Below are 24503 nucleotides of genomic sequence, written 5' to 3'. Positions count from 1 at the left end.
TGCCGTGAGTGAGTACGGGGTGTCGCGTCCCCGGGGTACCCGAATCGCTTATAGGCCGCACCCGTGTGCGGGGTTAGTTTGGCTCTCGTGAGCTGGTGTTAGGTTGGCTCTCGTGAGCTGGTTAGATTCGCACTCGTGTGCGGGGTTTGTTTGGCTCTCGTGAGCTGGTATTAGGTTGGCTCTTGTGAGCTGGTATTAGGTTGGCTCTCATGAGCTGGTTAGATTCGCACTTGTGTGCGGGGTTAGTTTGGCTCTCGTGAGCTGGTTAGATTCGCACTCGTGTGCAGAATTATGATTGATCTTCTGACTGTTGAATTGAATTTCCAATTGTTTTCATCGGAACTTTCACAAGTCCCGCTTCGAAACATTTTCATATCTTGTCTGAAATTGGTATTCCTCCGATCGGAGGTCCCCCAGGGGCTCACTCACGGATGGTGCCGTGAGTGAGTACGGGGTGTCGCGTCCCCGGGGTACCCGAATCGCCTATAGGCCGCACCCGTGTGCGGGGTCATTTTGGCTCTCGTGAGCTGGTGTTAGGTTGGCTCTCGTGAGCTGGTTAGATTCGCACTCGTGTGCGGGGTTTGTTTGGCTCTCGTGAGCTGGTGTTAGGTTTGCTCTCGTGTGCAGGGTTATGTATTGTTATGTCTAACTATATTATTAGTCTGTTTCAGCTAGAATACACCAAGAAGAAGTCATACCAAGAAGAAGACATACCAAGAAGAGGACACACCAAGAAGAGGACACACCGAGAAGAGGACACACCAAGAAGAGGACACACCAAGAAGAGGACGTACCACGAAGTTGTAGTTTTATTCGCCGAGGGAGCTCCCCCAGGGGCTCACTCACGGATGGTGCCGTGAGTGAGTACGGGGTGTCGCGTCCCCGGGGTACCCGAATCGCCGATAGGCCGCACCCGAGTAAGTCGAGTAATTATTGTCTTAAATTCACGTTACTCGTTTTCTTGATTCCGACACAGCCTTCTGCTGTGACGGACCTTGCTTGTATGTACCAGACCGATTGGAGCCGGTATTCGGCGTCGATACATTGAGAGGGGTGGTTCATTGAGACCTGTTCACTCGTATTGCCATTCTCTCTGTTCGTCATCCTACCCACGTCATCTCAATGGATTGCGTTGCCTGGTGGCAGGTAGTTGGCAGAGAAATTCTCTGTTTGTCATCCTACCCACGTCATCTCAATGGATTGCGTTGCCTGGTGGCAGGTAGTTGGCAGAGAGATGGTGTTACGTTTGAACACTTCTCACTGTCCATTCCTCTTGGTGAGGACACGACGGGTATCGGCTCTGACCGGAGCTGCACTGCAAGCATTGTACGCGCCGCGTCACCTTCGAACCAGAGCCTTCTGCTCTGGTTCGCTCTTATTTTTTACTTTGAAAGAATCAGAGCCTTCTGCCTGATTTGCCTTTGAACCCCCGTGGATCGGAGACTTCTTCTCCGATTCACACCTTTTGCTCCGTGATAATTGCTCGACTTGCGTGCGTAATTTAGTATAATTCCATCGACTTGCGTGCGTAATTTAATATAATTCCATCGACTTGCGTGCGTTAGTTATTAAGATTGTATATCGTCGTTCTAAATATGTCGAGTAATTATTGCCGTAACGTCACTTTACTCGACTCGTATTTTTGACTCCGACACAGCCTTCTGCTGTGTCGGACCTTGCTTGTATGTACCAGACCGATTGGAGCCGGTATTCGGCGTCGATACATTGAGAGGGGTGGTTCATTGAGACCTGTTCACTCGTATTGCCATTCTCTCTGTTCGTCATCCTACCCACGTCATCTCAATGGATTGCGTTGCCTGGTGGCAGGTAGTTGGCAGAGAAATTCTCTGTTCGTCATCCTACCCACGTCATCTCAATGGATTGCGTTGCCTGGTGGCAGGTAGTTGGCAGAGAGATGGTGTTACGTTTGAACACTTCTCACTGTCCATTCCTCTTGGTGAGGACACGTCGGGTATCGGCTCTGACCGGAGCTGCACTGCAAGCATTGTACGCGCCGCGTCACCTTCGAACCAGAGCCTTCTGCTCTGGTTCGCTCTTATTTTTTACTTTGAAAGAATCAGAGCCTTCTGCCTGATTTGCCTTTGAACCCCCGTGGATCGGAGACTTCTTCTCCGATTCACACCTTTTGCTCCGCGATAATTGCTCGACTTGCGTGCGTAATTTATTATAATTCCATCGACTTGCGTGCGTTAGTTATTAAGATTGTATATCGTCGTTCTAAATATGTCGAGTAATTATTGCCGTAACGTCACTTTACTCGACTCGTATTTTTGACTCCGACACAGCCTTCTGCTGTGTCGGACCTTGCTTGTATGTACCAGACCGATTGGAGCCGGTATTCGGCGTCGATACATTGAGAGGGGTGGTTCATTGAGACCTGTTCACTCGTATTGCCATTCTCTCTGTTCGTAATCCTACCCACGTTACCTCAATGCTTTGCGTTGCCTGGTGGCAGGTAGTTGGCAGAGAAATTCTCTGTTCGTCATCCTACCCACGTCATCTCAATGCATTGCGTTGCCTGGTGGCAGGTAGTTGGCAGAGAGATGGTGTTACGTTTGAACACTTCTCACTGTCCATTCCTCTTGGTGAGGACACGTCAGGTATCGGCTCTGACCGGAGCTGCACTGCAAGCATTGTACGCGCCGCGTCACCTTCGAACCAGAGCCTTCTGCTCTGGTTCGCTCTTATTTTTTACTTTGAAAGAATCAGAGCCTTCTGCCTGATTCGCCTTCGATCCCCCCCTGGATCGGAGACTTCTTCTCCGATTCACACCTTTTGCCCCGCGATAATTACTCGACATACTTGCGTAATTTAGTATTAAGTCTGTCGTTGTAAGAAAGGGAGCCAGAAGGAATATTGCATTCGTTCTGACTCCCTTTCGGGTCTCTCGTGCAGCAACCTCCTCGTGGTGAGACCTGGGCAATCGTTATTTTCCTTTATCTGTAAGAACTTTTAGTGTCTTATGAATAAAGGATAATATCGAGCTAATAGCTGCACATTTAATAAATATGTTGATTTGTCAATAAATTCTATTCCTATACCTATTATCTTTCACAACATTTTGTAATGTTACCTTCCTTCAGATCAAAATATATGTATTATCCAAGCTGATTTGCCCCGGGCTTGAACAATGTCATATATCGTCTGGTTCTATTTAGGTAAAGAGACGGGATAGTATTTCGTCGGTGATAGTATTATAAGGCAATTACAGAATGGGTAAATACTATATCATTCTTCTTCTACTTGACGAGTATCTCGTCGTTGGTAGAACTTTTAGCGATGTGGTATTTCAGATCACTGTATGTTCCACGTTATCTCCGCGCCCGTCGCGCCCGGTTACCGGTCCCGCTGAATAACACAGGGGCTGGCAGTCTTTAATAGTATCTCGTCGGTGGCAAAGGGTATCGCGATAAGGGTTGGACCGACCTTACCGACGCCAGGTACACGTCCCACTGTTTCGAAAACTATAGGTAGATGACGCTCGTTAACGAGCAGGATGCAGAAAAAGTGTGAAAGTGGTCTCTGGTGGGGATGAAGCCGGGGCATTGAACAAAGGTTGGCTGCGTCGGTCGTGGAGCCGGCGGCGCATTCACGATTCAAACATGGCAGCGGCTACTAGCGTTGTCGTGCTCGACAGGGGCAACAATACCACCTGCACGATTAATTTACACGGTGTGTGCGCGCGAACAGATTACCCGAACCTGACACGAACAGATCTGCGAGTTCACTGTTAAACTTTCTCAGCGTTCCCTCGAAACGTTGCGCGGCGACGCAGCCGCGTTTGTTTTTTTTTTTTTGCGCGAATCGTTTTTATCCCGACAGGGTACAATTCCACATCATCGGTTGTCGTTAAAAAATTCTGTCAAACTGATCACAGTGGTAGATTAACGTCGGGACTCGATTTTACACGTTCTAACCGCGTCGACAACGTGCCGCTCCCAGATCTGGTTCGCGTTTTCACGAATTTATCCCGGGAATACCGAAGTGTGTGCGCGCCTTTACTCCGGAGCCTAACCTCTAGTTTTTGTGCAGTTCTACGTGCATTTGCGAGTTTACACACACACATAGATATAGATTGTCGAGCTTCGAATTTCACGTACATAAGATGTGTTGTTTCCACGATATTCCACTAGGAAGTGTTTTACACGCGGTTTCGTTCGATTTGTCTTCTTGAGAAATCACCGCGATATTTTCGTTGTAAACAGGCCTCAGATTTTTTTCAAATTTTCATCTATGAATGACAGTTACGTGACAAGCGTGCGCGGCGGTGGTAGTTACATATCGGATGTGAATTAATGCTTAATAAAAAAGAGCTCATTGTCACGCTCAAAAGTTCGAGCGATATACGAGCCGGATTTCAGGTACTGATGAAACTTCTTTTGTTTTTTTTCCAGGTGCTACGGTGGTATCCTGGCGAGTAAATAACCAGGAACAACTGTTCGTAAGGTGAGTTTGTATTTTTATTTACCCAGTCTCTCTCACGTGATAATCGTCTTATGAATATTCGCCGGTTACATAACAAACACTGTTTCTCGAAGAAAATGTTAAAGCTGACTTGTATCGTTGGGAAAATTAACGTCGTCGCGGACGCGCTTCTGAATTCGAATTCGAATGATCTATTTAATAAAAGTTTCGCGTTTGCGATCGTTTTAATACAAATTCTTATACATTAATTGTCGAAAGCGGTAGTTTGCTCCGAAATTTCTTATTATTTTGTATGCGCAAGTAAATGTGACAAATCGAATCATTGCAGGATTATTTTCAGAATATCTTGAGATCTCATCCTAACGTAACAATGCGTCTGAATTAAAAGGCGTCTCGTACCGATTTGACTTTTTTAAAATAAATATCGCGGTCGACGTACTTACATGTGCCATTAATTTTCATGTCAGTTGCGAAATAATTTCGAATGAAACAAATAACATGAAAGTATCCAATCCGAGATTTTACAGCACTGTAAACTGTAAACCCTTGCCATAGCGGGTAGAATTTTGTTGTCACAATAAAATGGTGGAACGAGCAGCGGAGAAAGTGACAATATAATTGAAAACTGCCGCTTCACTCGATTTACGCTTTACTTTTGTCATCGGCAGCTTTCTTTTCACTCTGTATAGATCGATACGGAGTTTGCTAATTTAATTGATAATTTGACGGTAAACGAACAAAACTTTCGATGTTTCCGAACAATTTAAAAAAAAAATACAATTATTAGATGCTCGTTCGTATTTAATAAAAAGAAAAGAATTGTAATTAGTTTGCGTAGCATTCGAAGTTTACGATCCACTCGTATTTTATTAAAATCAGATTCGTTAATCACCGGATACATTGCATTTCGACGGTATTTTTGCAAATAATATTAAATTACACGGTATGCGTTACTTCGAAACCTGCATACCAACACGCGTACATTTCATTCCCGATAGAATTTATGCAGATGTACATTTCAGATATACGCATTTTCCGCGAATTAATCCTGCGTTCTTTGGATCTTTTCGATCCAATCGCATTTACATCTCTTTGTCATCGTGATGAATGTGTAATACTGCCCTGTGCGTGTTCGCATTACATATTCGTAAAATGATTTTACTTAAATAGAATGGAACATCCACACGAATCGAATTACATCATATTTTTACTTAATTTTTATCGTGAATATTCGTCCCTGAAAATAATACACGGCGATCATGCAGTGACGAAATAATTTCGAACGAATTTCGATTTTCATCGACAGGCGTATTGTGCCGGCCAGAATGCGGTCGCTATTGGCCACGGTAATAAGATCCAAGATATACCAGCGACGAGTATAAGACAAGTGTGCACACCTGCCCGAGAAAGAATCGCGTAAAAGCGCGGTGCCCGTGACGATCGTTTTAAAAGCGGCAGTCCGGGAGCAGACGGTGAAAAAACTGACGGAGCGAAGGCAAGGGCGCTCTGGACCAGTACATACCTTTTACACGAGGTTCAGGGCCCCTTGCCAGTTGCCAGTCATCGGTTCTTCCGACACTTAAAGGCGCTGTTGAGACCATCTGTCTGTCTCTTTCGCCGTTCCTCCGGATACACGCGCCGATATTCTCGCTCCCAACGCGCGACGCGTCGAGACAGCCAAATAAATCCTGGGAAAACAAGGACCCAAAGAATCGGAGGGGCTCGGGTCCATTTTGATCCACGATTTCACCGAAATCCGAATTTTACAGCTCTTTCAATCGGTACATGTCTGGGCTGGATCCGATAGAGGATCCACGCTGATCTGGAGAAATAAGATCGACAAACGGTTAAGAAAATCGATTGGGATCTACCTATGAACGCCATAGAGTTATCGAGATCGTCTCCCATGCAATAGTTACTGTTATTATATATTATAAATCCTCCTCTTCGCTTTAATTTTCAGAGAATAGTTTGTCAAAGCGTTTCTATTAATCTTCACTTTTTGTTATGTGGATGATTTGAATGCAGATGCTGAGAGGTCCGAAACGAAATTTTTTATTTTCAATCATAATCGTGACGCCGTGCATCGCGGCGAAAACGGTGGACAAGCTGGCTTGTAATTTACTCCAATTTCCGTAGAAACGGTTATAAAAGTTACGTCGGTATGTCTGACGTGATATGGATCTCTGCATCCGTGACGCGTCACCGAAACAGGCTATTGTCATCATTGAGACCGCGGATTTGATGCATATGTTGCATCCACGATTATGCGAGATGTTAACGTTATCCATTCGAAACAGAGTTTAAACATGTCCCTGATTTTTCGAATAAATATTATGAACGTGTTTGAGACCATGCTAAAATTTGTCAAACGGTACAAGTAGAAATGAGCCGACTGTCTTAGAGTCAGAGGAGAAGACAGATGTTTCCGTTCTTACGATTTCACCACCGCAGGAAGTACTCATATGGTAGTTTCATCTATGTTGAACATCTGTGAATTTTAAGGCAGGAACCGAACGGAGAAATGAAACCGTGAAATTCGAAACCTCTACGAGAAGCCAGTTCGCATAATGGATTTCGTTCGAACCATTAAATCGTTCGAATCTAATTCACTCTGTAGTCCTTTCATTATTTCATTCGATTTTGTGTGTCACGCTCTATCTATTTCGATCATACATTATTTTGTACATTTAGGAACTGATTCAGATAAATTAGATCACACTAAAACATTAAGATGTCAATACTACACCATTAATCCTCGTATCATTTTATTCGATTTTGTGTGTCACGTTCTATCCATTTCAATCGGATATTATTTTGAAAATTCAGGAACTGATCCGGATAAATTGGATCACACTAAAACATTAAGATGTCAATACTACACCATTAATCCTCTTATCATTTTATTCGATTTTGTGTGTCACGTTCTCTCCATTTCAATCAGATATTATTTTGAAAATTCAGGAACTGATTCGGATAAATTGGATCACACTGAAACATTAAGACGTCAACACCACATAAAATTAACAATGTGCAATCAGTCGCTTTTACGTTAAAGAGAACCGCACAAAACCAAACAGATAGTCTTGCTCCAGGCGAGTACCTCGACGAGTTTCCAGGGAAAATCATACACGTGAATAATCGCATGCTCGCGGCAGCGATTCGATAGTTTCGCGATATACGACGCACAACCCGTTTAATCGGATTAATTGCTTAAACATCCGAACGATGAGACGTTTTTCATCGGTCCGGCGAGACTGTGTGTTCGACTCCGGTTCTAATTAGGCAGTGCAAGAAACGCGAAACAGAAAGTACGCGAACTTTGACTTTGGCAACCAAGATACACTCGGAAGTCGGTTATATCAAGGTTTTATTTCATTTTCATTCGATATTATATTTTAGGAGAATTCACGATCATCCATATACAGTGGGTGTACAAAGTATTCGTACACCTTTCAAAATATAATAACTTTTTTAAAATTGTACCAAACGACCTGACTCTTTTTATAATCAATTGAAGCATTAGTTTACGAAATGATATGCAAAAAAGATTGTCCAAAAATTATAATTTACATGGTTACATGCAAAAATAAAAACTTATTTGGGCCCTCAATGAAATTTTTAAAATATACACACGATCGATAAGCGGTTAAGAATGGTAAAACGACTTTTGATCAATTTCTGCTTAAAATCCACAGAATCGTACATCTTTCGATACGTATCGTTTTTTCCTGCGTCAACCGATTTCGATGAAATTATCAGCATGTGTATAACTAACATAAATCTACAAAACATATATTTTAAATTTTCATTAAGGGCCCAAATAAAAAAGTTGAAGAAAATGCCTTTTTTATTTTTGCATGAAACCTTGTAAATGATAATTTTTGGAAAATCTTTTTTGCGTATCATTTCGTAAACCAATGCTTCTAATTGATTATAAAGAATCAGGTTGTTTGGTACAATTATAAAAAGGTTATTAGTTTTTAAAAGGTGTACGAATACTTTGTACACCCGCTGTACTTTTCAAGCTACATTTTTGTTCGTTGTCCAAGAAAGTAGGCGGTTCGTGCTAGTCGAGCCGAGCAAGAAGCGCGAATTTGATTTTGACGAGTAGCGCGCGCGCGTATGGGGATGAGACACGCTTGAATTTCGAAAAGCGAGCAACGCATGTGTATATATGGCTGACAGTGCTCTGTAGACGGAAAATAATGCTGTGGAGCGTTCAGAGCAGAATCCAGTTGAATGGGAATGTTGTAGAATGCCGGCAAAAACCGCAGGCCCTGGGGATCATTAGTCTATGGCCGAGCCTATAACCCATCGCGGTATTATACCGGGTGAAACCTCGGCAAGTGATCTTTGTTCGAGACAGATTTATCGGTAAACAAAAGGGAAACCCCCGTGTCGCGGAAAATCTATTTTGTTAGTGTTTCAAGCCCGCGAAGATCAGATTCCATCGTGTTAACTTAAGCTTAAGTGGTACAGGTTTTACTCAGATTATATGTACGGAAATATCATGGTAGGACCTCCCTAAAATTCTGTATAAATTTTCTCGGATACCTTCAGTAGCGAAAGTTAACGTACAGGCATTTTGTTGGGGTCGTGAGAGACTCCGAATTTCTTTTACTTTGACTGTAAGAAATATTCTAGTGAAATTGAAAGTTTCACGAAGGAAGCTGCGAAAATTGGAATTTTCGTAAATGTCCTCGGTATGGTGATTGGTATGTATTTTTTATGAACCGGCAAGTGCCACAAAGATGCGCAGTTTACGCGAAAATTGGAGATAACGTAACAATGGAGACGGCGACGCTCGAAGGAAATCAGCATTCTTTTAGGTGGAAACTTTGCGCGCGGAATTTCTGCATTCGCCTATGCGTTTCGCCGCTGTCAAGTGTTGAGTCACGCAGAATTCCGTTGACTTTTGTGCACTTTGTACTGATTTTAATAATTCCGCGCACACACGCTTCACTTTTTACGCTACGGAGCGTGTCGCGACTCTAGAAACAGAATACTCTGTTTCTCCCGAGACGAAGAGAGAGAGAGAAATTTCTTGAAACACCGGCGTACAATGAAGATTTTTCTATCGCGTTGCACTCTATGCAAAAGAAGAACTTCCTTTTCTCTGTGTTTCCGCGGATCGAAGTAGCTCGGCTCGAAACCGGTGAATGAGACGGGGTGTACGGCCCGGCCGGCGTGAATAAGCGCCGTTAACCTAATTTTTCCCATCGGCGTGCTCATTAGAGGCGCACGACGGATTGTCGTTTAACAAAATTCATGCGACCGGTCAGCTGTCGCGACAAGATTTGAAATCCGGGCAACGAGGACGGCGAACAGCGGAGCTCTAACACTATCATTCGCGAAGAATTCGCTCGTTCACGGCCCACTCGTCCACTTAGGCCCGCTGATTATGCAGCGGCGCGTGTCCCAAAGAAAGCCGCCAAATCGCTCGTTATCACGATCTCGCAATAAACCGAGCTCCTTTGTGCGTTACGTGAATTCTTCTCCCTGCTGGAGAATTTGTCAGCGGTCGGCCTTTCTCTAAATAAATTGCTTAAAAATAAGAGGCATGCACCAACAAACTCCTACATCTTTCCTGTAGAATCTCTAACAACTACGAGATGGTTAAAAGAATTTAACTACATATTGTCACATTGTTAAAGTTATTCAAGAAAGAAAGAAGTTTCTATTTGGTTTCTGTTTCTTGCAATTAATGTACAGTGATCCTCCTCTTGAATCTGAACTTTGTTGAGAAGTTGGAGCAATTAGTTTACCACATGATGCAAGAAGAAATTTTTTCAAAAATTGCTATTGGCCGTAATCGTAGGGAAAATACTATGAGTTGCATTTTACAATTTTTTACATATTCAAGAACCTGTTTCTTCGAGAGTAATGTGGATTTTTTTGGACCTAGGTCAAATATGAAACGATCTCAGCCGACTACGAGAAAATTGATCACTAGATTCATTCGAATGCTTCGATCTTTATCATAACGATTGCATAAATGCACTGAGAAATACTCTATGATCGATCACGTGCTCTAGGACTGGCAATTTAAAAAATATTTCTCAATTCATCCGGATAAATGCAGTGAACTGTAGTGGATCGGGTACGAAATGAGCGGAGGATTATTTTAGTGCAGGAAATAGCCTGTCACGTGCGTTTTTTGTGGAAGGTAGGGTCGTCCGTCGATATCGGTCGTTTTATTGGTCGAATTTATGGGCTCGATGACGTCGGAAAATTCGTGAGGCAATACAATTTTTTGCCTGCGGAACGGTTTTCGTTTATCAGCAGCTGTTAGGAGCGTGGTTCGAGTTTTCGCGTCGAACGTTCTCGCAGTAAGGGTAACTTCGTGGCCGTAGAACCGTCGTAGCAGCGATGCAGGCAGGCACCCCGGTGTAAACGTGTCCGACCTAGTATAAATAGGTTTGCTTCTTGCTCGCCTTAGTTAAACAAAGTTCCACCCGAGCCAGGAACCATTCGCAGGGTAGGAGAGAAGTTCGGGAGGAGTAGTAGCGTTTGCTAATCCTGCTGCCTCTCCTCTTCTGGCACTGCTATTGCTGCTGTTGCTTCTACCACGCCGATGTTGCTGCTCCAGCGCGCCGCTCCTGTTACCATTGAAAAGAGGAAAACGCAAAAACTGTCAGCTTCGTCGAAACTTCGAGGCTCTACCGCCATCGATATATTCACCGGGTGGCCTTGTCGAACCGTAGAAACTAGAGCTCTCTATTTCACGTGTCTCCCGATGAAACGTATACGAGGGACGTTCCAGAAACTTTCACAGAAAATGATCAATCTCTTGTGAACGGTATCCTATGGTCTCTCACCACCCAAACAACATTATTCTTTAACTTCTTCTAAATATTTGGATTACGCGCACTCAATTTTCCTGCTTTATTCTTTAACTTCTTCAAAACATTTGGTTTATGTGGTCTTAAGGGGTTGGTCTCGTTTCCAGGATTGCGAGGGTGCGGGATGCATCTTCTCATTTCTCGATAATGCAAAGATGGGGGTTTTTCAGTAGTCAGAAACGCTAGATAAAAGATCAAGGCCGCAGTCGCCCTCAAAAAAGTTCTATTTTTATGTCTACGAAAATTTAAATTATTATTTACCGAGAGATTCAACGTTCGCCGTGTCACAATCGAGAAAAGTGTACCCGGACAACTAAAATTTGGGGAAGCGAGACTTTTTTCGATCGGCTAATGAAATTTTGAACAGGAATATTGTTAATTCTCTCAGTACATTTTCCGTACGGTGGACATCATTTGGTAGTTCGTCGTCGTAGCCGTTCCGACTAGGAGCAACGCAAAAACTCTATTGCAGCACACGCTTCAGGTAGAGAACCTCGGTATACATGCACCGGGTGCCATTTTAAATAAACCGTGTGCTGAACAATAGGATACTGAAATGACGGGAGTGAAATATTCAAAAAGGCTGAAGGAATATTGTGCATAACGAGGTTGTCATCAAGGTGTTCGGTTAGATCAGATTTCTCGTTAGTGAATTACGATCAACTTGAAAAATGTACATACATTAGTTTCCGTATGAATATTTATCCAAATTCGTACTTTGAAATTGCATCGATTAATTCTAGTTTGAAATATTTACTTGTGGCTAAACTGCAAAGTAAATATTTCCTGGTACGATTTACACTAAAATTGCAGCAGTAATATTTGATGTATCATTTGATGTATAAATTGCAAACAAGCGTTAAAATAACCCGAATAAACGAATACGCTATTTAAGAAGAGTTTACTTATAGTATTACTGAAATTGTTGATAAAATCTTCCACACGAATCCACGTGTATGTGCAATTACAGCATTAACGTTTCCCAGCCAGTGAATTTATGAGAGATTTTACATTCTACGTTCTTCTACCTGGAAGACTTAACCCGGTTCTCGAGATGAGTGTTTTGAAAATGCCGCGTTCTGTTTAAATCTGTTTACATGACCTAGCCGACGGTACGTCTAGCAATTACACGCATATTTTTTACACTAAACTGTTAATTGATGTTTCCAGTGTTTACATCATTCATAAGAAATGAGAACTGTTAGGTCAGCTGGTAAAAAAGCTAATGTAAATTGTAAAACGTCTCATCTACTTAGAGTTGTTTGAAAAGGATAAATTGTAGAACGTCTGATTTGGTTATTTAAAACCGGAACAGACAGTCCTCGTCTTGGACTTTTCCGATAATTCGCATTTTAATTAAATAGATTAAATTACAACATGTCTCGTAACATTTTTCAATTACAACATTTCTGTTGTACCTCGCATATTCGCGAACATTGCGTTGTAAAATAAACCGTTTAATCGTACGTCATAACGGTGGCAGCAGCCGTACTAACCTTGCGCGAATCTACTCGTAAATTATGGATTCATACGTTATTAGCTTTTTTTTTTAATAAATCGCTCGCAGTCAATTAACGATATATATGATCGTTTTTACCGACATTTTGTACTGGTTCGATGTTAAAAGTTGTTCGTCTGTAAGATCGTATGATATCACGAGATGTAAAAGCATCCCATTACATAGCATCATTATGCGCAGCACTAGAAATTCACGTAATTCAATTCCGACTGTTCCAGTTTTCAATTCTACGTAGAACCGTATTGTTGTGTAATGTCCATCTTCTCCGGTATCGTTCATATGAATAATTACATATGTCTATTTACGTCGAGCTATTACCTTTTACGCAATGCGTTATTAATAAATCAAGATTAGCGGTCTGAATAAATTCATTGCGGAAAATGGTCTGCGTTACTTGATTGTACAATATACCGTTCAATCATATATAATGTTGCAACATTTGTTGTGTTCAAATCTAGGAAACTAACATTGATCAAGCTTGATCTGTGGGGGTGTTGAAAGGAGATGAGCATTCAATTTTGTTGGCGATTTTTCTGGGAAGCAAGTTGAACAATTGTGGGAGGGTTGAACGATCATTTATCGCGATGTTTTCTTGACTTACTCAACACAAGGTGCTACCTACCCTTATTAACCCTTTGCACTCGGAGCTATTCTAATTCGAAAACCGAATTTTTCTTTCGCCCTGAAATATTTTCATTTTACATGACTTTCCTAATTTGATCGATATAAAACTGCCATAATACCTCGTACAATACTTTCAGCAGTGTCTTAAAATATTGAATACGTTTAGTAATTTACTGAATACAAATTTAATAATGCAACAAATATTTTTAATAATGGTACAAGAATTACTAGCGGCGCTTCCGAGTCGCCACTCGAGCGCAAAGGGTTGAAGGACCTATAATATGAAATAAAAGTGATACTTACGTATCGCAATATTATGTAGCACACCATGAAACGATCTCGACTGGATACTAGACAATGTAGACTAGATTCATTAAAATAAAACGCATGAGTCTCTTTTACATATTCGAGAACCTGTTCCTCCGAGATCAACATGGATTTTCTTGAAGTTGTAGAACTTGTAGAAAATTGATCGCTCGATTCATTCGAACGCACATGCATCGATGTTTTTCGCTTATTTCGGAATCTGCTTCTTTAAGATCAACGTAGATCTACTTGGATCTAATACAAATAGATAACGATATTCTCGTGCATCAATTTATTCTTTTACATACTTTTTAACGTAGGGAAATTATTCTAGTAATATTCTAGAGATCAATCTAAATCTTGAACTTACAATTAGAGCAGATGGGTAAGAATCGCGACTGGGGGCTAGATTCATCGAAACTTTCTTTTAAGGGGGTGTTCTCGTTTCCAGGATTTCAAGGGTGCGGGATGCGCCTTCTCATTTCTCGATAATGCACAGCTTTTTCAGTAGTCAAAAGCGCTAGATAAAAGATCAATCTTATACCGCTCCTTCAAAAATCCTACTTTTACGTCGCAGCTCTAGTAAACTCGATAATAGGACTTTTGAGTCCATCTTTGCATTATCGAGAATGAGAAAAATGAGAAGGCGCATCCTGCACCCTTGCAATCCTGGAAAAGAGAACACAACTGCTACTAGTAAATTAGAGTTCTGACGGGACTTTTGTAACTCCAGGTTCAAAAATGGACCCAAGTCCGTTGTACGATGATTGATCGCGACAGTTTTCGATCGACAGGCGCGGTTTTCCGTAAAAATTTGTTTGATTTACTCGAGGCAAAGGGTATTCTGTAGCATATACCAGGCGTAACCGCGTTGAGAATTGGGTGCCGTTCACGAGCAGCAGCGGAGGGAGCAGCAGTAGCAACGGGGGATAACAGCAGCTAGAAACGAGCAGGAGGAGAGGTTGGAAACTGTGATGCCTGCAAAAAGCACGGCAGACAGCGCCGATCGTTTTTGCTTGGCGTCAGCCGCGTTCCTACCACCGCGTTGTACTTCGTGGTGGTACATCGCTCCCTCTCTTCATCCTCCCTTTCCTTCTCCCTCTTTATCATCATCTCTCTCTCCCTCTCTCTCTCTCTCTCTCTCTGCCTCTTTATCTCTCTCCATCCCTGTCTCTCTCTCTATCTCTCATTCGCCTTCTCTCCTCGCTCACTCCTTTCCTCCCTCGAGCCCTTCCTATACATATATTCCATTCGCCTCGAAAGATCGTGCAAACGGATGGGATTACCTCCACCTTCTACAGTTTACGCATCCAGGAAAATAGATTACATTGTTGACTCGAAGGATGCGACGATATCGTTGCGCGCGACGCATTGATAACGAATATGTCGCGTCCAGAGAGTCAAGACGCGATCTTATGTTCGATAATTACACCGCCAGCAGCTCCTCAGCTTCCCACTCGCTAGTCAACAGACATGTGTGCACATAATTATGGCAGTGCTCTAAGTAAAAATTTGAGAGACATGAGCTTATCGTTAATAATTATCAATAATTAATCAATGCAATGTAATTAAATTATGGTCCAAGTCAATTCAAACTTTAGAAACAACATTTTTGTGTATGAGATTCACAGAAAATTTCACGTTCACAATAAATTTCCATTATATCTCGAAACAAGAAATACATGATTTGGACTATTTTCATAATTATCGGCACGTATAAGTACCTAACACTATTCTTTAATCAGCGTCGTGCGGATCTTGATGCGAAATAAACATTGTCTGTATAAATTGAACAAAATAAAAAGAGCTTACTTACCAAGAATATCGACTTTTTCCGACCACTTTCTTGATTTTCGCGGATCAAGAGACTCAACCTAACATATTGATTAGAGTATCGTGTAATATATAATTGCTGTCCGGTTTTGTCAGTTCGATGGAATATTTTAGGTTCGAGAATCACACGCGAATCCTAATTTCGCGCATTTTCCTCGCGAACACAGTTCCCCGTTGGTATTTGGTTTGAGAGTCGTCTTCCCGGCCCCTGACAACATTGACTAATGGTTACCGCGTGCCCGCCCCCGAACTTTATACTTTCTCTTTGCACATACATGAAGAAAGTAAAAGACGAAAGAAAGTAGATCTTTAAAAAAAGACGAGAAAGAGCAGAGCAGAAAAGGAGAAACGCGGAGGGCATTTGGAATGAAAAAGAGGGGAGAGAAAGAAAGAATGATGAGATACAGAAGAACAATGGAACGCTCAGATACAATATTAAATGAACAACGTGAATATCAAGAATTAAGTCAATGTCGAAATTAAACGTCTAAAGGGACGATAAACCAAGACTGGAAAAAGAATAATATTGTAAAAGTTAATAGGGTTATATACAAACGATTTCATTATCTTTTTGATTCTCTGAAGAGACTGGATTCAATTTCGGTTTCTTTCTAGATTATTTCTGGAAATGCTAAAACCATTCATACATTTTTACTAAAAGCTATTATACATAAATTGCCAATGCTTTTACGGAGAACACATCGGTCGAGACTCAGAATGTTAGTGCGCTATCCAATGATGTTCCACGTTCTAATAAAAACACACAAGTCGTGATCTAATCATCATTGAACTATAAATATAACAGCAGCTAACTGAGCAGCATTGGTCAATAATAAACATGGTTTTTTTCGATGACAGAACGTGAATAGATGTTGCAACTAATAGCCTGAAATAGAAGTGAATTGAACTAAAAGAATTGAATCCCGGAGAGAACGCGTCGAACAGAATATTTTTTTATTATTTCCGATGTTACCGACAAAATTTAATCGTGAACAACGTTCGCCAAATAAATAATTAGAATGTTGAATCACATTTTCTCTTACATTTAAATCAACGATCAATTATGTCTGCGTTTCAGTAAGCAAGCTGTATTCGACGGAAAGAAGGCTATTAGAGGGGGCATACCATTTGTCTTCCGTAAGTACGCGACACTGAAAACAGCTCGGTGAAATAATTTCGATAAACATTGAATGACAACGATGAAATCATTAATTCTAGCTTCTATAAATTAAACTAGGCTGTAGTTCATGTATTTAAACTGTAGATCATGTATTTTGCGATTTATAACAATTAGGTCGTTCGGAAAGTAATTTCGTTATTGAATTAATCTTATTTTAAATCGCAAAATTCGGGTATAAGCTAATAAAAAAACATCTTTAAGTAGCCTGGGAAAATTAGCTTTCATTTTCCCTCGAGAAAACGAAATGACTTTCCGAAGGATTTCATGAAAGAGTTGTTATTTGATCGAAATCGTTTCGAAGCAGAAAATATTCTTGTTGTGGAAGTATTAATTGTATCAATCATTTTCTTGTGGAATCCAGCGCAATTTGGAGCATGGACGTTCGGACCACCCCATGGATTCGCAAGAATCATTCGTTGGATCGTGGAAAAGCAACCCGAACGATTACCCAGCGGTGACGTTGAGGCAATATTCTCCATAATGGATAGCGAATTCACCCGTTCAATGTGGAATTACCCCTTTAGGTTAACGTACAGACTAATTCTCCGGGAAAAGGAACTACACTTTAACATCGGCGTGTACAACCCCAGCAAAGATCACACGTTTAGCTTTAACCTGCTGTTACACACCTACTTTAAAGTGCCGGACGTCAGGAGATGTCAAATCACGGGTCTTCACGGATGCACTTTCATCGACAAGGTATACAATTGGCACGGCACCCTCCCATCACGCAATATCTTCCTAACTTCCTCACTTTCTAACTGTCTCACAGCATCTCACATCTTTCCGCGTTTTCCAAATTAATATCGTGGTACAAATTAATTCGTGATCCTCGCGATTGGTCGTTAGCAGGATGGTATAAATGTATGAAAAATTATGGGTATTGTTTTTAAGATTTGAGTATATTTTAACTGTATAGTGCGCGCGTAAACAACAAATTTATGAAGATATACAGGTTGGCAATTATAAAGCGTTACAGACGAATATCTCAAAAAATATTGATTATACGCAAAAATGTTTCAGATGAAAGTTGTTCAGTACCGAGGGGAACATCATGTGGTGGGACTTTTATTTTTCCCGGTGGACACTCCAAGGTGAGCTGATGGTCAACTTCCTTTGTTTTAATGGAATGTCCTATTTTTTATACCATATATCGATAGAGTATCAAATTCTGAGTATAAAAGTGTTGACCTTCATATGTCCTAAATCTAATAGTTAACGAGATATCATTGAAACAATTTTCTTTCTTCTTTGAATAATATCTCGTTAACTATTAGGTTTAGGACATATGAGGCCCAACACTTTTATACTTAGAATTTGACACTCTATCGATATATGGTATAAAAAATAAAACATTCCATTTAAAAAAAGAAAGTCGGCCTTCTCCTCACCTTGGAGTGTTCATCTGGAAAAATAAAAATCCTACCACATGATGCCCCCCTCGGTACTGAACAACTTTCATCTGAAACATTTTTGCGTATTATCAATATTTTTTGAGATATTCGTCTGTAACGCTTTATAATTTCCACCCTGTACAAGTGAGGGACGAAAGTATTCGTACACCCTTTAAAACAGAATAACTTTTTTATAATTGTACCAAACGCGACCTGATTTTTTATAATCAATTAGAAGCATTGGTTTACGAAATGATATGCAAAAAAGATTTTCCAGAAATTATAATTTCCAAGGTTACATGCAAAAATAAAAAAGACATTTTTTAAAACTTTTTATTTGGGCCCTTAATGAAAATTTAAAATATATGTTTTGTAGATCTATGTTAAAATCATAGTTTTTCGTGACTTTTGGTCAGTTTCTGCTTAAAATCCACAAATTCTTACATCTTTCGATGCGTGTTGTTTTTTTCTGCGTCAACCGATTTCGATGAAATTTTCAGCATGTGTATAGCTAACATAGATCTACAAAACATATATCAAATTTTCATTAAGGGCCCGAATAAAAAGTTTTAAAAAATGCCTTTTTTATTTTTGCATGTAACCTTGGAAATTATAATTCCTGGAAAATCTTTTTTGCATATCATTTCGTAAACCAATGCTTTTAATTGATTATAAAAAAGCAGGTCGTTTGGTACAATTATAAAAATGTTATTCTGTTTTCAAGGGTGTACGAATACTTTCGTCCCTCACTGTAGCTCTACGAATTAATTTATACATTTAATATTTACCGCTTTGGAACTGTTTTCCTTAGGAACTTCCTGAATTTCATTTCGCTGTTTCGTTTTTCAGACGAGGGACAACCAAATCTTTCAAGAGGGTCGCGACGTGGTGACGGTGTGCGAATGGACGGATAGAATCTACCAGAACACGCAACCGGAACACATTATTACCAACGTTGTGTCCGGCAGGAAAATGCGCGTGCAAAAGTACAATTTTCCGGACACGGTGGTGTGGAATCCGTGGCAAGAGAAAGCCCGTGACATCCCCGACTTCGGTGACGACGAATTTCCAAATATGATATGCGTGGAGAGCGGTCACGTCAGTAGCCCAGTGATATTATTACCTGGAACAGCTTTCGAAGCCAGTCAGATTTTACAGGTGAAACAAGCATAATCTTTTCCACCACAATTATGAATAAATTCAATATGTTTTTCGATCGTAATTTTGATAATAAACGTGTGATGGTATCGGCGCACAGGTTCGATCAGTGATATAAACACAAGCAATTTTGCAAATTAATTCAAAAACTCAACGTTTCGATCCCGATTTCGCAAAATTTACTCTTGAGAATGATCCACATCGGGATCGAAACGTTGAGTTTCTGAATTAATTTGCAAAATTACTTGTGTTTATATCACTGATCGAACCTGTGCGCCGATACCATCACACATTTACAATTATGTATACCTGTTATGTATACCTATTAGTATCTCGAGCTCAGCAGAGCCTTATCTCGATAGATAAGGAATCAGATAACACGTGATTTGTGTGCATTTCAGGTAATGTGAGTAGAGGGTGGACCGACTTCGCACGTAACAACCGGAAGTAATTCCAATCCATTGCATCCGGTCTCCTCTGCACCAGGTACCGTTTGGCGAACCGGTGCTGGGTGGCTTTACATGCCACCACCTCCACCCCCGCTTCCACCGCCGCCAACGTCCTCGACACATCAGTCGCACCTTCATGCGCATTGTATCGCTCAGACTTGCACTATATGTTCTCTGAATCTTTGAATCTTCATGTCGATCGAATCTTCAATTCGACGAACAACAAGCCAGACGATTCTCGGTTATTGTGGCAATATTCTATTCTGTTTCTTAGAACCGTATACATTTGTTACTGTACAAAAGAATTAGACACCGCGTAGACACTCGTATTTTATACTGAACAAGATCGCTATAAGATGTTTCAAATCATTGGAATTTTGTAAAGTATCATCGCCGATATATGGTTTGAACAGCTTTATGTCGTTTGGTTGAATTGGATCCAAGTAAATGCATTAACAACACTTGAGAATTGTTCTGCTAACATTTGTGTACTCTTGATTTCGCAATTTCTCTTGCTTTGACAAGCAGATTTTAGTACGTTTATTGTTGTTATTTATAGCTAGTTGAGTTACAGATACGTTTGTTCACCTATATTGGTTTAATCAGACGAAATGTTTTAATTCTTAAAGCTGAACACCCTACCTTTGAGCACATGCTCTACAATATTGTTCGAACAATAAATTTAGTAACGATGGTTTCGAAAGAAAAGTATCATTCTTGTTTATAAATATTTTATTCTCTGAGAGAAGTAATTCTCACTGCCTCTCGTACAGTTCCTTTTCTAATTCAGAGTCTACGATATCTTTCTAGTATAGCAATATTTAAAACGAGATATATAGCAATTCACAATTCCTTTCTTCGATCAGTTCTACAATGAGTATTCATACGGTAGCGTACAATGATCGATGCAACAAAATAGAAATTTTAAGTGCTGCTCTTGTTACACGTTGTCGAGAAAGTTGTTCAAATTTTTGTTTGTCAACGCGAATGATGTGTATATTTTTTTAGTACATTCCACGCACTATATTTACAATTGTTCTAATACAGAAAACAGAATCGGGGCTGCGTTATGCTCAGCGCAATATTCGTCAACCGATAGTAATCTTCGCTTTTGTTTTTTTCCTTTTTTTAATTCGTAAAGCAACGCGTAAGGCGGAGTTTTAGAAACACAACTATATAGGTATATACTTTGATGCATAAGTAGAGAATTTAATTGCATTAAGCATTTACAATAATGGTGCAACACACTGACAAAGCGATTCAGATATGGTGCTAATGTTACAGGTATAATATTGTAATGATAGATAGTTACAATGATTAAGCTCGATCAGCATTCTTTATTATTGTTGTAGTGTTAGCAGCTGGAAAAAAAAGAAAAGAAACTTTTATCAGATTTTTCAAGTACACGTTCTTATCCTCTGTCTTACCTTGCGCAGAAGGACGAAAGCATACAGTAACAATTATATCATCGAAATAGACGTAAGACAAAATATTTATACCGTACATTATTATGATACTATAGCGTAAAAGAAACAAAAGAATTTCATGTGTGTGCGAAAACATTTGTAAAAAATATTATCTCGTCCACGTTTTATCCATTAATTAGAACTTTCTAGTGGCGAGAAACGACTTCGAGAACATACTAACACTTTGTCATTCAGTCATTAACACTTCGATCATCGTTAAGCGCTATATTATAGAAGGGATGTCTCGATAATTTAGTGCAAAACTTAGAATATATTTATGTTTCGTCTCGGAGATAGAATATCATTTTTATAGGATACTATAGTTCCAGTTACTGCGATTATAACTTCTTTTAACCCTTTGCACTCGAAGCTGTTTTAATTTACCTAAATGGTTAGTAATTGATTAGATGACGATATATTTTGAATAATAGCTCAGCAATGTTTAGTGGTCACTCTGAGTCACCACTTGACTGCTAAGGGTTGAAAATAATTGATTGATTTAACTCGTCTAATTTTTATTGAATAGTATTTGATTTTTTAACTAATTTTATGCTGGATGGACAATATTCAAGATGGGCGATTATATTTATGAGTTAACTCTTTGCAGTCGAAGCTAATTTAACTAGAAAACTAAACATTTCTCTCGACCTAGAATAATTATTCCATTGTATACGACTTTTTTGATTTTCTGGATCTGAAATTGGTATAATACCTCGTACAATACCGTAATGTATAGTAATTGATTAGATACCGGCATATTTAATAAGCACAACAATTTTTAGTGGCGCCTCACCATTCGAGTGCTAAGGGTTGATATTTTTGATAATCGAAAAGCAAACGCACTTTCATATTTTCGCATGCGAAGTGTTTCATGTCCGCCAACGAATTAATAATACCATTACGCGTAATTTAGCGTGTGAATTCGTAAAATATCAACTGAGACGGTAACACATTCCCTAGAAAGAATATTAGAGTAGACTTAGCCTCGTAGCTATTACAGATTAACCGTATGCCTTGACAATTCGATTCAGAATTGTAATTCTGATTGTTAAGTTCTGCATTACATTATTGAGTTATTCCATGCAGATAGCAACGATATACTGGAATTTTTAATCAAGGCTTCCAAGTGTAAGGAACGAGATACACAAACCCACCTCTCATACAATGATATACTAAACAAGAACTATTACTTTCATTGATCCTATCAATAACTATTGGATATAATTGTACCTCTCTTATCTGAACGATATACATTCCTCGTGTATATATATTATATATTTGTTATTTTTTGTCATAAGCACGTAAATATACAAGAGTAATCGATAAGTGTCTAATGAGAATTACAATTGTGAAATTGACTAATATCTTTGTATAACGAATGATAGAAATTACATAATTTTTTAAGTCAGTGGAAAAGAAATATTCTACCACATGCATGAACTTAGACTTTTTAAGGAATCGAAACGCAATATTTATCAATCATAATCATAATTCGGAGCTGAAAAAGATCATAAATCTCTAGCAGATATGGCGTTAATTTAAATTGTACATTTTACAATTTAAACGCAAACTTTTATTATTCGCTGATACCGCTAAATATCGATCTATTACTAATGGGAAATCGATCAATGATCATTTTACAAATAAGATTTTTATCCAAAGGAAGTAAGACTGAAATTTAGCAACTAGGCCAGTCATTATAAAACAATATGTTCTTCGAAGATTTTTTCTTTCCCAATGACTTTGAAAATTTAACATTTCTCAGATTTCACTAATAATTTTTTAGCGATATTCGACTGCATAAAAGAATTCGATTATTGAATCATTCAAATGCGAAATTACATTTGCTTCTTATACTTAAAGAAACGAACAAATTTTCTTGAAGTTTTTCGAAAATCTCTAAACCTAAGAAAATAATTGATACATATATATTAATTATATGATATATTTTTATGGTAGGTTTAAAATATTTATAGATGCTCCAAAAGAATGAGATTTTTATCTAAATTTCATTAGACTTATTTCTTTTTAAATCCTATTCCGCTCGTCTCATTAGAGTGCTATTCGTTCCACATTAAATTAATTTAAACTTATTTAACTATAGAATAAGCGTAAATTATGTTTAATCTTTCATCGAAGGAACACTCGAATATTAATTCTAGAGACAGTGGTACATAGCACATTTTTCATATTTTTATTACATTTGTCCAAATACTAAATACAGATTTATGCCACAATATTGTTATTTCACTTGCTAGACAAAGAATGCGTCACAGATTAAAAATGTCAAATATACACTGTTTTATATCTAAAAAACCAGAATATTTTTTATACGCAATGGAGTTGAATATTTTTCATAAATAGAAGCGTTACTCGATTTTCATGTTAATTCTGCTCTATGCGAAAGTTGTGTCATCAATTTCTTTTTTATTCTGTCTGTATATGCAGCACTTGAATGTTTCATGATAACATAACACAAATGCTCAATATAGAATGTCGTTCCTTACATGTTGAAAATTCAAAGATCTGTAATTATAATCAGGGGAAATAATTGTCCTTCTAGACGTGCTAGAAAATTAAAGCGAAACCCAGAGAAAACGAAAAGAAATGACAATGGGAATGCTTTAACAAATTAGAAATAAGTGAAATTGTTTTAAATCTCGAAGAGACTACTTTGTAAGGGTTTTCGGTCTTTAGAGGCTAGACAGTATATTTGTCATATAGAACATGGCATATTACGTTTTTTCCCATGTTAGCAATAAGATTTGGTCTTCCATAACAAGTGATACATATGGAGCAAAAATCACATTTTGTATTGCCTTGACATTGATATATTCCAGATATCTGTAATTTGTACGAGTATTTCCAATTTTTAATTAAACGATATGTTAAAAAATGTACTCTTTCTGGGAAAGTGCAATAAAATATGGGAAATAAATATGAAGCAAGCCCTTTTTTAAGAAAATACTTTACATTGTCTTTACAAATTTTATAATGCTTATCGTCTTATATTTTAATACACTATAATACATTTGTTATGTTCACAGAGAAACGTGAACAAAGAACAGATAAATTATGATAAAACATACTCTGCACTAGTACCATATACACCATGTTTATAATCTCAGATAAACAAATCGACAGATTGAAGGCATTAAGAAAGAGCAACAACAATAGTATCACCGAAATACATTGCCGCTAAAAAAATTTCGGAGTAAAGCAGTCTTTTAATTCACGTGTGAAATGAGAAACTTACAAGAAACATGTAGAAATGCAAGATGTA

The 24503-nt window shown here is 39.1% G+C and overlaps 1 protein-coding gene across 1 annotated transcript; it reads left to right on the top strand.

Moving 5' to 3' along the window:
- The first annotated feature begins 3566 nt into the window (after positions 1 to 3566).
- Positions 3567 to 24185, top strand: LOC143209971 (uncharacterized). Its single transcript, XM_076426341.1, has 6 exons — positions 3567 to 3693; positions 4416 to 4467; positions 16652 to 16710; positions 17115 to 17452; positions 18997 to 19305; positions 19707 to 24185. The coding sequence occupies exons 1-6, from the start codon at positions 3624 to 3626 to the stop codon at positions 19713 to 19715; spliced, it is 837 nt and encodes a 278-aa protein (XP_076282456.1). The 5' UTR covers positions 3567 to 3623; the 3' UTR covers positions 19716 to 24185.
- The last annotated feature ends 318 nt before the right edge of the window (positions 24186 to 24503 follow it).

The sequence above is a fragment of the Lasioglossum baleicum genome, chromosome 6 (assembly GCF_051020765.1).
Source record: "Lasioglossum baleicum chromosome 6, iyLasBale1, whole genome shotgun sequence".
In the NCBI taxonomy this organism is placed as follows: Eukaryota; Metazoa; Arthropoda; class Insecta; order Hymenoptera; family Halictidae; genus Lasioglossum; species Lasioglossum baleicum.
The sequence above is the reverse complement of the archived record's forward strand: the minus strand, read 5'-3'. Positions and strand labels throughout refer to the sequence as shown.

Coding starts and splice junctions, on each gene's coding strand:
- LOC143209971 (XM_076426341.1), top strand. CDS start 3,624: ATGGCAGCGGCTACTAGCGTTGTCGTGCTCGACAGGGGCAACAATACC. Junction 4,468..16,651: donor CAGGAACAACTGTTCGTAAG/GTGAGTTTGTAT, acceptor TCTGCGTTTCAG/TAAGCAAGCTGTATTCGACG. Junction 17,453..18,996: donor GATGCACTTTCATCGACAAG/GTATACAATTGG, acceptor TTCGTTTTTCAG/ACGAGGGACAACCAAATCTT.